Source organism: Sebastes fasciatus, chromosome 16 (genome assembly GCF_043250625.1).
Source record: "Sebastes fasciatus isolate fSebFas1 chromosome 16, fSebFas1.pri, whole genome shotgun sequence".
Classification (NCBI taxonomy): Eukaryota; Metazoa; Chordata; class Actinopteri; order Perciformes; family Sebastidae; genus Sebastes; species Sebastes fasciatus.
The window spans coordinates 6,558,033-6,573,881 of NC_133810.1; the positions used below are offsets into that span (position 1 = coordinate 6,558,033).

Below are 15,849 nucleotides of genomic sequence, written 5' to 3' on the forward strand. Positions count from 1 at the left end.
CCAATCTATTCTTTATCGAAGCTGGTCAACACAAGCATGTGGGATGATTTTATGAGGCTCTAATGAGGGCTAAATACAGCTCTGGGAGGTTTGAGTGTTGTCAGAGCTCCACCGTGTGGTGGCACAGCTGCATTTTTGGTCTCTCCATGCTTCAGTCATATTTCATTACCTATAAACTGCTATTTCACTGTATTTACCAAAACTAACTGTCTGTTTTCTGTCTTTCTATCCTCTCCTCCTCCTTACCCTTATTTTTACCACTCCAATAATCATTTTTTCTGGCACTACTTTCTTGCAATCCCCTCCTTTTTGTTCCTTCCTTTTCTTATTTTTTCTATCTTGTCCATCCTGTACCCGCAATATCCGTCCACCTCCCCCTCCTCTCCAAGATCGCTATCGGGTCGAATCGTCGGAGGAGTGTGGTGGTTCTTCACCCTCATCATCATCTCGTCCTACACGGCTAACCTGGCCGCCTTCCTCACAGTGGAGAGGATGGTTTCCCCCATCGAGAGCGCCGAGGATCTGGCCAAGCAGACGGACATCGCCTACGGCACTCTGGACTCCGGCTCCACCAAAGAGTTCTTCAGGGTGAGCTGGTGCTACTGGGGTCAATGGGTTTACTCTCAGACACCCATGCAGTTCTCTTTGCAGGATCATAAAGGAGCTTAGCTGGTTTCCATGGCAACCCTGTGTCCTAGAAATTACAATTATGTTGTCCTAACTCGTTTGGTTAAATACATTTAGGAGGAAACGTACTCGCTGCCCCCTGATGATGCTCAAAGGTTTTCCAAAGTGAAGCACATTTTTGTACCACACGCAAGTTGTGCGGAGGAGGTCTGGGTGGATGTAAGAGGATAAGATTAGATAAAACTTTATTGATCCCTGAGGGGAAATTCACACAGAAACAAGCTTAGAGATTAGAGAACAGTTACAGTTATATTAGAGTGAATAATTGAAAAATAAAAAAGAGATTATTAAAGAAATAAAACCATCTGAAAAGTAACTCAAGCTGTCAGATAGATGTAGTACGATATTATTATTATTATTATTAAAGTACTAGTAGCACAAAATTCTACTTTAAAGTGATAGTTAGGGTGTTTTGAGGTGGGTTGTATGAGGTACTTCTCCATAGTCAGTGTATTATCTACAGTAGATGAAGTTTGGAGAAACAGACAGAAGTACCAGCATTGGAGCAAAGTAATGTCTACGGTTAGTTTGTGAATTTGTGGCTAAATTGTTACACAAATAGTCACTGGTCATGTCTATAATGTTAAATCCAGCTGTACATGTCCACCAGGTCCGCCGAGGACACTAGGAGACGCGCTGTTCCGCTCAACTGGACGTTCAAGCGGTGACGTGGAATGCACGTGATTGGTCCCTGGTTTTCTGCTCGCTGTTTCAAACAGGAAACAACATTGTGGCCTGCTCATAAATTTTCTGTTATTCCGTCTAAACAATCCACCAAAATCTACCTCTGAAAGCATCGTAAGAGAGAAATAGGCGTTGCTGCTGCTGAGTCTGGTTTCATTTTAGAACTAGATTCGCCTAGTTTGACAGCTTGGTCCAAGTTTCATGAGCCGGACGCGTCGAGCTGGACGGGCTCATTTGCATAAAGGACTGTTCCCAATGAGGAAACTCCAACACTCGGTCAACCAATCGTGTAAAACTGGTGGCGTGCTGACCGTCACCTACTGTAGGTAGTACACTGACTATGGATAAGTACCTCATACAACCCCACTTCAAAACACCCAAACTATCCCCTTAAACGCTTCAAAACTAGTAAACGAGTCATACCAACTTTTGAACTGAGACTTTTCTCCACCTGTTGTTGTTGTATGTGGATTTGCTGTCTCCTTCTTCCCTCCACCTCTCATCTACCTTTGAACCCCCAACCTCCCTCAAAACCCCACAGCGGTCAAAAATCGCCGTCTACGAGAAGATGTGGGGATACATGAAGTCGGCCGAGCCCACGGTCTTCACCAAGACCACGGCGGAGGGCGTGGCGCGCGTCCGCAAGTCCAAAGGGAAATACGCCTTCCTCTTGGAGTCCACCATGAACGAGTACACAGAACAACGCAAGCCGTGCGACACGATGAAAGTGGGAGGAAACTTGGACTCCAAAGGCTACGGAGTAGCTACACCCAAGGGTTCACAGTTAAGGTGGGTGGAATAGTGTAACAATATGTTCTACGTGTTGTTATGGTATTCCACCTTCCCTGGTGTGCCGCCTTTTGTAATTTTATCTGTCTCCACGTATACTTTGCTCGGTGTGGGAGGGTGGGGTGTTTGTGGCTTTTTTGTCATCTGTGTTTTGTGGCATGCATGTCGGGGTGATTATTATTTTTTTCTTCACAGATCTCCACATCAGGTAAATCTTTGTGCTTGCTTGTTTGGGCAGAAATGTTGGAATGGCATGCTGGTAAACTTACTGAAAATGTCTTATTTAGAAATAATAATAATCTGCATTTTTATATCTACCTTATTCCTGGGGGGGCGTTACTGTAGAAATCATTATGGGCGTAACTTCCGGTGAGGTAGCGGAAGAAGCAGTAAGCATACTTTCCAACCTGTGGCTGTGCCATGAGCTCAAACTGCGTTGTGTCGTGAGCATAGACTGCTCTCTTCCGCCGGGAAACGACAGTTGGTGTAGCTCTATTCGCCTTCAATTTAGCAAATCCTGCTTTATTTTGAACAGATGTTTAACTAATGTTAAATTAGCATTTTTCTAAAATGTCCTTGCGGAGCTCTGGTACTTGTTGCTCTGTTCGCAGCTGTACTAACCAGACAAAGCTAAATTTAATTTAATATTCATCTGAGGGCCCTTCTTCAGGTCGTCTCATCCCTCGATAGTAGAAGGCAGAGGTATGATCATAAAATCCTGATTGAGCTGTAATAGGTTTTGTTCACACATGTTTTACTGGATTTTTTAATACACTAGGAGAGAGGATTAGCGTACCGTTACCATGGAAAACGCCGGTTCCGGTTCAGTGACACGACTTGCCGGAAGTTGCGCCCATAATTCTCGCTAGGAAGGGCTAGGAATAAGGTGGATATACATGTAATTAGTAGAGATATTTGCTACTTCAGCTTTCCTTCACGCTTGACTGGTTCTTTCTTTTCAACTAAAGTGACTGAAATAGTGTTTTGGGAGCCATTTGAATGCTCAGCCCTGGGTAACTCTGCCAGACTCTGTCACTGCCTCCCGCACATAGTGGAATTTACAGACCTGCCAGAGAATACAGTGTCATTACTGTGGGGAGTTGCACTTTCAATCCGCGCACTCATCGATCAAAACCCGCCGGCAAGGTCTCACTGAAGGGAATGGATAAATATACTAAAGGCAAAAACTTCACAGGTGTGTATGTGTGTGTGTGTACAGCTCTATGATTGCTTGCACTTTCATTTATTCCTGTGGAGAACATGTTAGAAAATACCAGTCAGAGCACATTTCTTTATAAAGGCTCTGAGCAACTCCACTGTTTAAATAGATAATAGTGGAGCGTCATTGATCATGTGTTATGATAGAGTACATTAAAAACATTAAAGGGGACATATTATGCTCATTTTCAGGTTCGTACTTGTATTTTGGGTTTCTGAACATTATTGTTCTTAGGGCTGCCCCGTCTTAGTGGATTAGTTGACTAATACTCTAGGTCATTTTGAGCTTTGCCAATGCTGAAGTGCCTTAAATCTGCATTCTTTCTAATATCCAGCAGGGGGCGACTCCTCTGGTTGCTAAAAGAAGTCTGATTATATAGAAGTCTATGAGAAAATGAACCTACTTCTCACTTGATTTATTACCTCGGTAAACATTAACATGAGTTTATGGTCTCAATTGCCAGTTTCAAGTCTTCTTCAATACAGCATGATGTTCATTTAGTAAATTATGGTCCCATTTAGAGTCAAATAGTCCATAAAGCAGGGGATGCTTTAGGGCATAGCTACCTTGTGATTGACAGGTCGCTACCACGGCGTTGTCCGGTCTGGGAGTTGTCCGTGTTTTCGTCTTACAACTTTAACCCTTTCACAGTGTGTTTTCAGTTCATAAAAGCTTATTGTAACATTTTGGTCGCCTAAAAATGTCAGCGTTCGGTTGTACTTGCCTCCACCCTCTCGTGTCACTTCTGGTTGCAAAAAAAACAAGATGGCGATGGCCAAAATGATGAACTCGAGGCTTCAAAACCGTAGTCTGTGGACAAACCAATGGGTGACGTCACTGTGACTACGTCCATTTCTTATATACAGTCTTTGTTCTCAAGCTGTGGCCGGTTTCTTTTGTGTGAGTTTTTCATGATATGTCCCCTTTAAGGTTTTTTATTCTGTGTGAATACCAACAAAGTAATTTGTTCCAAAGCAGCCAACACCTCACAGCCAGTAAATCAAACAGTTGTTTTCTGTAAATTCCTCTGCACATGAAGCCTGAAGTAGAGCAGAGCAGCTACTGGTATGTTTTGCAGCCAAGCTGGTGCCAATTTTCAGCCACTGCTTTGACCAGGAAGAGTCCCTGACAGATCTCGGTAGTCCCCCTTCCCTCCAGGCCTCCATCTTGTTCTTTTTGGGGATTATCATCTTCTGCCAGTCACTTGTCCGGATACCAGCGAGGGAACACACCAGCACCATCGAGATCGGGCAGCGTTGTTGTTCAGGGCTGTTACTTCACATGGCTCCACAAAACATCATCAGCTAAAACTGGAATATCAGCTGTGTCGCTTTGTGTTTCTGATCCATCCCCATTTCTGACTGTTTTTATTTTTCATAATGATGCAGATAAATTAAAAGGATCAGAACATACGCTGAAGCAAATCTCTCCGCCATCGTCACAGCAGCCTTCAAAAGAACCCATGAAATTAAAACACGCTCTTATTTTAAACGGCTTTTCATAGACATTTTTATGCAAGTCAATCACGATTTTCCAGAACAGCTTAATGCTCGGAAATCCTGTGAGCTTGAATTGGCTGACGAACATACTCTATATGCATGTGTAAAGCAGGTCCAAATTATTCGGAGGTGTCTGGTTCTCAACGCGTTGGCTGGTGCAGACAATTTTGGGACCAACGGCGCCAATGCCAACATTTTGTGCCAATATTTCATGTTTTAAATCAGACCAGAAAAAGGAGAAATTAATTACTAAATTAAGCATTGTGTTTGCCATGCTTTTATCTATGTTAGGGTAGGAAAACATGTGACACCTTCATATCTGCATGCATAACATAATATATTCAGGATATTTGCACAGTAGTTCCCAACCTTTCCGTCTTATGATCCTTTAAAGCGAAGACGTGTATGTCGCAGATTACATTCAATAGGCTATATCGATGAGTTTCCAGCTGATGTTCCTTGCTCTGGTTGGTTCATTTGGATAGTTTTTGAGGCCTGAAGACATAAAACTACACAAACTTTGGTCTTAAACCAAAGTATTGGCCAGATGAAACCATGAATGTCTGCACCAAAATTAGTGCCAATCTGTCTGGTATATGTTGAGATATTTCACTGGATAATTGAGAAAAATCTGACCGGCTGTTGGCGTTAGATTAAAAGTCGGGGGATCACCGAACCATGAACTTCCATTTAATATTTGTTGAGATATTTAAGTTTGGACTGAAATATTACATTACCAGACATTGCCATCCCAAGAGCAATGTTGCTAGTGGAAATAAAAAAAAAAGCAGAAACATGTTTTTTCTATAGGCCGTTTTACAGCTCACATCATGATTATGTTACAGTGTTAGCTGGAGGCAAAACAAAGGAAAGACTGGAGGCTAACACAAATCACCTCAGAGTAGTAGACTGAAGTTAAAATGTCATCTTGCTGTGTGCCAGAATTGATATCTCATACATTTGAGATGACAAACTGTGATTCGAGGCTCTAGCGAGCTACAATATCGGCGAAAGAGTTTCAGAGATGGATACATACACGTAATCAGCCCCATTTTAGTCGTGGACAATATTAACTGACATCAGATTTTGTAATATAAAAAATAAATATTGGCCCTATATATCAGGCTTAGATTATTAACTTAAATAAGATTAATATTATATAACATTATTTTACATAAAACAGCACATTAAAGGGGGGAGATTTGTGTTCAGTGTGTGTTTTGGTCCTGGGATGTAACCGTTTAGAGCATTAACGCACTTTTCCACCCTTGTCCCTCTCTTACTGCTACTCCCCCCTTTCCCCTTCCCCACCCCTCTCTTCCTTCCCCTCCCAAATTGGACAGCATACTCACCCCCTCTCACCAAATATGTTTTATCGTTTTCAAGAAGTGCAGTTAACCTGGCCGTGTTAAAACTCAATGAGCAAGGCCTGTTGGACAAATTGAAAAACAAGTGGTGGTACGACAAAGGAGAGTGTGGCAGCGGAGGCGGTGGCGAGAAGGTTAGCCGCTATGTCGCTATGCCCATGTGACCTTGATGTGGGTAAACGAGAAATGTGTTTTGTTGGCAACAGGAGCATCTGCCGGGTCGACCCCCCACCGTGACTTCCTAGTGAGTAGGAAGATTTTAATCTTGAGAGGAGAGCGAGTACTGTCGGAGCAAAAATATTCGCTGTATGTAGCGATAGATTGGAAAAGTAAAACTGATGCTTAAAATTAGGGCTGTCAAAGTTTACCTGATAATTACGCGTTAACACAAATTCATTTTAACACCATTCATTTATTTAATGCACTAACGCAACTTTTTAGCTTCTTTTAGCTGGAGTGAAGATACTGGCATCTTATGAAACTAGAAAATCAATCCTTACGTTTTTACGTTACGATTTTATGTTATGTTACGTTATGTTACGTTGTTACATTACATTGTTGCATTACATTGTTGCGTTACATTGTTGCGTTACATTGTTGCGTTACATTGTTGCGTTACATTGTTGCGTTACATTTCAATGTTGCATTCTTATGTTACATTGTTGTTAAGTTATGTTGCTGTTACATTTTTACGTTACGTTGTTACGTTACATTGTTGTTACTTCATTAAGTTACATTGTTTTTACATTACGCTGTTACGTTACGTTATTATGTTACGTTGTTACTAGGGCTGTCAGAACGTTGTTACGTAACAATGTAACTTAATTTACGATTAATCCCGATTAACTATGGACAATCATGCGATTATTTAAATATTGTAATCGATTGACAGCCCTACTTAAAAAGAGTCTTAGAATATGACAGTAGTCCCATAATGGGTGTTTAAGCGTACATACCAAGAAGAAAGTAAATTTTCTGAGCCAATAGTTTTGGACTGACAGTACTAGCCTCTGTGCTTGTTGTAAGAAAGGTCCCGGCAGTATGCTCCCGTTCCAGAAAAGCGATGCAGCCGGGGCCCCCACGTATAAATATATGTCTGTTAGCTCAGCCCCTTCCCTTTAATACCTCCCAATAAACCCGACCCTGCAAATCTCGACCAATGAGCAAAGAGACATGTAGCACAAGTGGGGCCCCTTCCCGGCTTCGTCACTTTGTGAAGAGTACTGGCCTGCTCTTGTTGGGCTTCTTCTGATTGAATAACATAAAATAACATGTCCTATGATGTTATTTATGTTATTTTCCCCACCCCATCCTTTCCCCCGTCCCCCCCGTGATTTGAAGAACGCCTGTAAACCTTGCCGTATTGAAACTGAGTGAAGCAGGAGTCTTAGACAAACTGAAAAACAAATGGTGGTACGATAAAGGGGAGTGTGGACCCAAGGACTCGGGAAGTAAGGTCAGTCTCCACCAGCCGGGGAGCCTCTATGCACACTTTTATAACGCTGGCAGTACTGTTCTGTTATTACAGCAGGCTGGCTGATGTGACGCACATAATGCTCTGAGATGTGACAGACATGCAGGTAGAGATTTAAGGCGTAGCCCGAAGGGATACAGCATGACAGAAACAAGGCATGGTGCAGCGCTAACAGTTTTACAGCAGCTAAGCTACGTGTTGCCACTGCAGATGAAGAATCACACTCACATTGGTTGTCACCTCAGATGGTCCCAGGGCATGTTGAGACGTTACTGTATGTCACACTAGATGCCTCAGCTGTAGTAGCACACACACTAGACATGTTGATGATGCACTGGAGCATGGAGAGATTTTAAATAAAGCAGCATGCACTTTCCACATCTATCATGTCCTCTTAATCAGATACGTAAGTGCAGGACACTCACTGCAAATGAGACTAAGCATGACGGGCAGTGTTTTTTGTGTTAAGCTAAGACGTTGAATGCCCCTTTAAGGACATAGGTGATCTATCGTAGAGAGATAAATGACAGGGAGGAGCAAAGAGTCATAGCTCAGAGAGATCAGCTGCATACATTTGAATAAAAGGGTTTAAAAGGCGAATGTCACAGCTGACAGACAAGGCAGGCTGTTGCAATACTGTATGGAGGGAAATTAAAGGCCTAGTTCATCCAAATTGCAAAAACAGGTTTTCTCATTTACCTCAAGCCATGCAGATAATTTTAATTGCGTTTTTGAATATCAACGGCAACATCTCTTTTCGGGGAACATTGTCACTTTAGATAATCCCCAGAACGCGCTGTCAGCAGTTTTCATAGGAACTATCTCTACAGTAGAAAGTCGTTTAAGGTCCCTTTACACTGTGTGAGTTTGGGTTGTCTGAGGCCAAAGATTGTGGGAGAAACGCGGTAAAATCTTTGGTCAATATTCCAAAACGGGGGCCCTAGATCGCACCCTGACACAGCCCATTTCGAACATCTTTCTCTTCACGAGATCATGCGAGAATCGCGGGATCACATATCACACGTAAATCCATCTCGTCAGGCTTGTAGTAATGTGTTTGTGTCTGGCCAGCCAGTACACGTACCAATAAGCACCCTGTGAGGAGCTACTGGCAGCTACAGGCGTGGCTTTGGTCTGTGTGAGGCGTCATAGAGAGGTGAATGTTCGTTATAAACAACAATGGCAGCTCCTGAAGAGGTTAGCATAGCTGCAATAGCATCAGTTACATCAGAACTGGAGAGTATTACTTCATTGAAAGAAGAGCAAAGAACGGCACTGAAGCCTTTTCTCGATGGAAAAGATGTTTTTCGCTCTTCTCCCGACTGGCTTCGGCAAGAGTTTGATTGACAGATGGTTCATCCAATCACCTGCCAAGTATTTTGGCTGGTCCGTAGAGACACGCGGAAAGTACTTAAAATACCGTGCTATTTATACGCCTTCCCATGAGACCGGGTTGGTCTGGCACCACTGGGAATAAGTGAGCTTTTTTTGTACTTTAGGTGAACTGATCCTTTAAGGCAGAGCTAACTGATTTCTCTATAATGCTTTCTAAAATATTGTAGGCAGGATTAGGAGATTACTTTTGCTAGCATGGCTACATATGGCTGTGCAACAGTAGACTAAGAGGACAGAGGTAGAGTAGTGTTGTGAGTGTGAGTGCATAATGTGAAATTGAAGTGTTTCCACATTGTCTTGTGTATAAATGTTGAGTGTTTGTGTGCACCTTTTGCTGCTTCTGCTAAAGCTATCGCTGACGTCTGTGTTTGTTCCTCTCCCCACCGCCGCCGGCTACAGGACAAGTCGTCCCAGGCCCTCAGTCTGAGCAACGTGGCGGGGGTCTTCTACATCCTCGTCGGGGGCCTGGGCCTGGCCATGCTGGTGGCCCTCATCGAATTCTGCTACAAGTCGCGCAACGAGGCCAAGAGAATGAAGGTGGAGGACCAGTCCCAATCCCAGTCCCAACACTCCCATTACCACCATCCCCACGAGCACTGCAGCCCCCACCATAGCCCCGAGCCTAGCCAGAGTCCGAGGCACAGCCCAAGCATCCCCAACTTAGCCGAGTATAGCGAGGTTTTCAATGCGTATGGCAGCGATGGGGAAGCTGATAAGATGTAGTTGGGGTTTCCGTAGAAGGTCTACCTAAAGCCTTTGCTCCCCCCCTCAATAGCTCCCTGCACAGAGACTGTAAGTGAAACCTGTGATCGTATCCCCGTGCTAGCTTTGCCATGCTGAGTGACTGTCGTGACCAGTGGCAAAAATGCTTCCCACTTCTCTGTCCTATCTGCTCACCGTGTGGTCATGTGACGTCCTGGTCTGCGTTCGAGCTTTTTCTTCTCAATGTGACAGGAAGCGATGAGTCATCATCAGACATGACGTCGCCTCTACTGCTTCGCAGCTTGTGTGGCTGCAGACGTTGGCCCTCATTTATCAAGCGAGCATACCGTATGACCCATTTTCCTGGCAAAAATCAAGAAATATATTACTCATTCTGAACTCGGTGGGAAGATGATAATCATATCTGGTGCTCATAAGAATTCAATAATGTTGAAAATACACGATAAATGCCATGATTGATCACCCTTATCAAAATCTGATAATGATAATAAAATGTGAGTGAAAAGTTTATACGAATTAAGTAAGATTAGGTAGCTTAATTGGCATATAAATGATAGGAACAGTCTTAGAATACATTTTTAAAGTTAACACAGGGCATTTAAATTTGAAAGTGTTACTGTTCAGACCTGCTTTTCCGCTGCACTCTTGTTAACAGGTAGGAAAGGCATGTTAAATGAGGACCAATGTCTTACTTGTACACACACGTCTACACTTGTGAGGACATTTCATCAAACTGCAGTACATTCGTTCATCTAGTGTCTGAACCTCTCAAGCTCCTGGCCCAGTCGCCAGGAAAGAATGTTGGCATTGGACGTTTCTGCAAACCAGGGATACGTTGAATGTTTTTCAACGTATCGTTTTTGCATTCGGTCAGAGTGAACGTTCAGTGCCATTTTCACTGTACAAACATAGTAGTTTTAAGCCCAAACATGTAGTTATTTCCTAAACCTAACTTTAGTGATTTTGCTATGTTGTTAAGCTACGTTTACGCGACATTGTTACGCGACATTGTTACGCGACATTGTTACGCGACGTTGTTGCGCGACGTTATTGCGCAACGTTATTATGTTACGTTTTTACGTTATGTTTTTATTTTATGTTGATTCGTGACAATGTTTTGTTACGTCGTTTTGTTACGTTGTTGTTTTGTTACGTTGTTTTGTTATGTCATTTAGTTACGTTGTTGTTTCATTACGTTGCGTTGTTGTGTTATGTTGTTTCATTATGCTGCTGTTACGTTGTTGTGTACGTTGTTGCGTACGTTGTTGCGTACGTTGTTGCGTTACGTTGTTGCGTTACGTTATTGCGTTACATTGTTGCGTTACATTGTTGCGTTACATTGTTAAATTGCGTTGATAGGTTACGTTGTTATCTTCATTGATATGTACTTACATTATTATTTGAACACAAACCATGATCTATTTTCAAACCTTAACCAAGTAGTTTTGTTGCCTTAACCTAACCAATCATTTCACGTTAACCACGTGACATTGTGCTTATCTGCAAACGTGATACGAGGCTGATATGAAACAGATTTTTGGTTCAGAAACATCGACATTCAACATATCCGTGGTTTGCAGAAATGCCGCCTTTTTTTCTGGCAACTGGGTTCAAACTCCAGGTCCTTGTTTTTCTCATAGCGAACCATCAAAAGTCCTTCTTTTGTGGCCCAAAAACATGTGCACACACTTGAACCTGAGTGCTGTAACAGAGGGATATTACCGTCTCAACTCTGTCAGTTACAATAGGCCATCAATGTACAGCCGCAGAACAAATTTAATGAGAAACTAGCCCTGAGCACACAGGAAGCCCTATATAATAAACCCACTTTAAACACTGTACATTGTAAGGCTTAAGTAAGTGAAGTATCCCTCAAGCCGAGCTGACTTTATTGAGCTGTTTTCTCCGGATATTTCCCCCAGGTCCTCGACCATTAGACTTTCAGATATCTTTTTTCACACTCGGTGTATATCTGTCCAACGTGGTTATGTGTCCCCCATCAGCACTTCAGCTCAAACTCTTCATTAGCTTGACTGTTGCTTAGTCAGCTTCCCTGTCCTACTGCCTGCAACTATCACTCACTGTGTAACAATTCTGTCGCTAATGGATTTACATGTAGTATGGGGCTGGCTTGATACTGTACTGAATGGCTATGAAAGGTGTTTTGCTACACTACTGTATATACATTTAACTGTACCGTTTTGTGAAGCTGTTCTACCTGTTGTTTTTACAGCTACTGTTGAAGCAGATTGGAGTTTTCTCAAGTTTCTTTGAGATAGAAGTAATGTTGATGATTGGCTAATGGTGAAAAAATAACAACCCTGTGTCCTGAAAAATTACGTTCCCATACAACGAAACTGCATTATGAATTATGTTTCGAAGGAAACATATTTTGGCACGGATTACGTTTGTTTTTGACGTTGTTACATTGTTACGTTACGTTGTTGCATTATATTACGTTGTTGTTACATTGTTGTTATGTTGTTACGTTACCTTGTAACGTTTCGTTTTGTTGTTTCATTTCGTTGCTGCTTCGTTTCGTTGTTGTTTTGTTACGTTGTTTTTATGTTACGCTGTTGTTACATTACGTTGTTGTGCCATTTTGTTGTGGTGTTAGGTTGTTACGATATTTTGTTACGTTACGTGTTACGTGTTACGTTACGTGTAACGTTGCGTTGTTAAGTTACCTTGATAAGTTACATTGCAAGGTTACATTATTAGGTTAGGTTAAGTTGTTATGTTACATTGTTATGTTAAGTTGTTACGTAACGTTATGTTGTTAAGTAAAGTTGTTAGGTTGCGTCATTAGGTTTGTTCTTGCAAGTTTGTTCATTGGGGGCTGTTGTGGTGCTTGTTTGGGATGTTTAAGACTTGATCATTTTGGATGAAAACATGGATTACACATGGATGACATTAATGGGGATAGCTTTGTCTCTTTCAGAAAAACATTAAGCTTTATAAGATATCTTTATTGATCTCTAAATAATCTGTAAATATGTTTGGCCTAAAACTCCAATCTGCAAATGCACACATTTTTCTGATATCCACCTGCTTCATCACAAAATCTTTTTATTTCTCCTCAGCTAACTTTTACAGAAGCCATGAGGAACAAGGCCCGTCTGTCCATCACAGGCAGCGTCGGGGAGAACGGGCGGGTGCTGACGCCCGACTGTCCCAAGGCCGTCCACACCGGGCCTCCCCTCCGCCAGAGCTCCGGCCTCGCCCTGGTCTCCTCCGAGCTCCCGTGAAAACCAAAAACCTCTCAAGTGCCTTATTCCAATAACAAGAAACAAACAATAATCGCACCGCCCACGAAACAACCAGAAACTTAACCACGAAGAAACAGGATTCACACACCCAACGGGTCACCTCCAGCGGGCGAGACGGGCGCTAACAACAAATCCCGCTGTTAGAGGTTACGACTTGTTGTGTGGCTCGATGATTTCTCTCAGAAATCTGTGGAAACCAGAGGCAGAACAATCTCGATTTTTCTTTTTACGGAGGCGTACGTTTGAATCAAAAGGGAATCCACTGGAGCCATTCAACCTTTCCAGTGACGTGAAGAGGAGCAGGGGGGGAAGAAATAATATCATGATATATGATAAAGATGAAGACCAGAAAACTGTAAACTTGAAACAAAACTGTGCATTTTTTGGATTGCTGTGAATTGGCAAAAAAAAAAACTGAACCACAATCAAGATTGTTTTCAAACTGAACAGACATGAGCAGCGTCTAAGAGACAACAATCTCACTGGATATCAACAAGGACACTGGGAACACTGGGAGAGCTGTAGCCCGGTGCCATGACGATATGACGGAAAAATATTTGTATTCATAATAACAAAATAATTGATATTGAATATATGAGCAAACGTAGGAAACTGTGAAAATAAGTAAATATGTATATTCCATGAAAAACAAAATGAAGAATTTAGCTGTACATAGGGACGACTGCTTGCTTTTTAAACAGATGTACATAAACAGATACTGTAGTGGACAGTTCTTTTTTTTGTAAATCATCTTTAAAGATTTTATTCATCGCAATAATGAAAAAGATGATGCCACTTGAAGGAGGAGACGTGTGTTAAAAAATCTGTTACGTGTTGAAACTGTATTATATAGGAACTCTAAATGTGAATGGGGTATCAACTGCCCAGATATTCTGATACCTGTCGCGTACAAATTCATTAATATATTCAACGATGAATGTTAAGTAGCTCCACCCCCAATCCTTAAGCCACACCCCTCACTGTGCAGACGTAGACCCAGAGAGTTGCTCATGAGTAGAGCTTTATAAAATCAAGTTTCAGTCAGAGTATAACTATTTTTTTCATTATCTTTTGATCTATTTTTTGTACCGAGAAATTAAAAAAAGTGTTTTGGTTTTAAATGTGGACAGTCCAGTACTATCTGGGTAGATATTTTAGACCATTACGTGTGTGGAGACATGAGTTGAAACCATGATGCGAAATTGAAAAATGCCATTTCTCTCTATATGTTATTTGTCTGTTTCCCGAGCTGATGAAGCCACTGTTTGTATGTTGAACAATGATTATAGAGCCCTTCCTTATTGAAACACTGTGGATCCTCCGGGGAGGCTGCACACACCGTAGCAGAAATGTATTTGCTCCGCTGACTGAAGTGTCCTCATCTCTTTATTTTGGACAATCTGCAATAGGACGCAAGAAGCCACATCTTCAGCAACGCCAGCCGACGATGCCGTTGGTTCTATTTTCGTTCATTCTCATCCGGTCCGTTCCCGTTGCTGTGGCAGGATGGGGAAGTTTGGCAGCGGGAAAAACCAGCTGAAATATTTCAGGTCATGCCTTTTTTTTTGTCCTGCCATCCGTCTTTAGAGCTGAAGTTGTACATCTTTATTTTGATCTTTTTTAAGTAAAAACAAATTTCAAATTGCAATGTACTGTCATTATTTGACGAGATAGGCGAGAAGTGTTTATGTCCTGCGAGCAAAATATGTCGACTATTGCTGGAGTGTCATGAAACTTTGCATGTATATTTATGGTCCTCGTAATGAATCTTAAGTTTTTTGGTGACCAAGGCTGGATTACTTCCTTCCAAGAGGCACCAAAAGCCTCAGATTTGCTGTGTCGCAATTGGTTTATAACAATTTGAATGACTAACTTTGTTTGGAAATATGTATCACTAAAGCACAATATCAACTGACATTATAAGGTTCTTAAAGGAATAGCTCAACATTTTTGGAAATGCACTTAGTCCTCCAGGAAGTCACTACTCACGGCCAAGATGTAGTCCAGCATCTAACCTCCCTGTGAAAACATTAATGTCACTTTAACCGTCAGACAGAGCCGGACTAGCTGTTTCTAGTTTTAATGCTAAGATAAACCGATGAGAGTTGTAGCTATCTTCTCGTGTGTCTGTATGTATATTCTCATTAAGGTGGAGGGTATAATTACAGCAGCCTATATAGATATAGCCAGCCATATAGGCTTGAGGTGGTTTGAGGCATAGGCCATATAGACCTAGGGCGCCACCTTCTGGGGGGCGCTGGTTGACCTCAATAAATAAATACAAATATATAAATATATTTTTTTTTAAATACCGTTGAGGTTCCCCATTTTCTGTATTGACGTAACAAATGAACAAATAAATAAAAAGATTAAAAAAACAAATATACAATATCAGGGACCAATTGTTTATTTATATTATAATAAATACAGTTATATATATATATATATAAATATGTTTTATAAAAAAACTTATTAAACAATGTTTAATATCAGAATCAGAAATACAGTTGTTCCATTTTAGAATAAAAATACACAAACATAAAAAAAGTTATGAGAAAAAATAAAATAAGAATAGAGATGAAATGAAAATATGTGTGCATTATCAAAAATAAATGCAAATATATAATTAACTATTAAATAAATCACATAAACGTAAGTATAGGGGACATCCGATTACAGCAAATTATTAATTTTTTTTAATGAATGCATTTTATAATTATTTTTTTTAATGTGTACTAGCCTG

General features: G+C 41.4%; 1 protein-coding gene across 4 annotated transcripts in view; it reads left to right on the top strand.

Moving 5' to 3' along the window:
- The window catches only part of gria4b (glutamate receptor, ionotropic, AMPA 4b), a 109,094-nt gene extending 94,391 nt beyond the window's left edge, over positions 1–14,703 (top strand). The window contains exons 12-16 of one of the 4 annotated variants that reach the window (XR_012590433.1): positions 390–588; positions 1,913–2,160; positions 7,587–7,701; positions 9,514–9,906; positions 12,921–14,703. Coding sequence is in view for 2 of the 4 variants with exons in the window: in XM_074611897.1 (XP_074467998.1) it covers positions 390–588; positions 1,913–2,160; positions 7,587–7,701; positions 9,514–9,651; positions 12,921–13,085 (865 nt within the window). In the remaining 2 variants the exon portion in view is untranslated. Of the gene's footprint in view, positions 1–389; positions 589–1,912; positions 2,161–6,264; positions 6,380–7,586; positions 7,702–9,513; positions 9,907–12,920 lie in introns of all 4 variants that reach the window. The other 3 variants (XR_012590432.1, XM_074611897.1, XM_074611896.1) reach the window with 3 other exon arrangements.
- Positions 14,704–15,849: the final 1,146 nt, after the last annotated feature.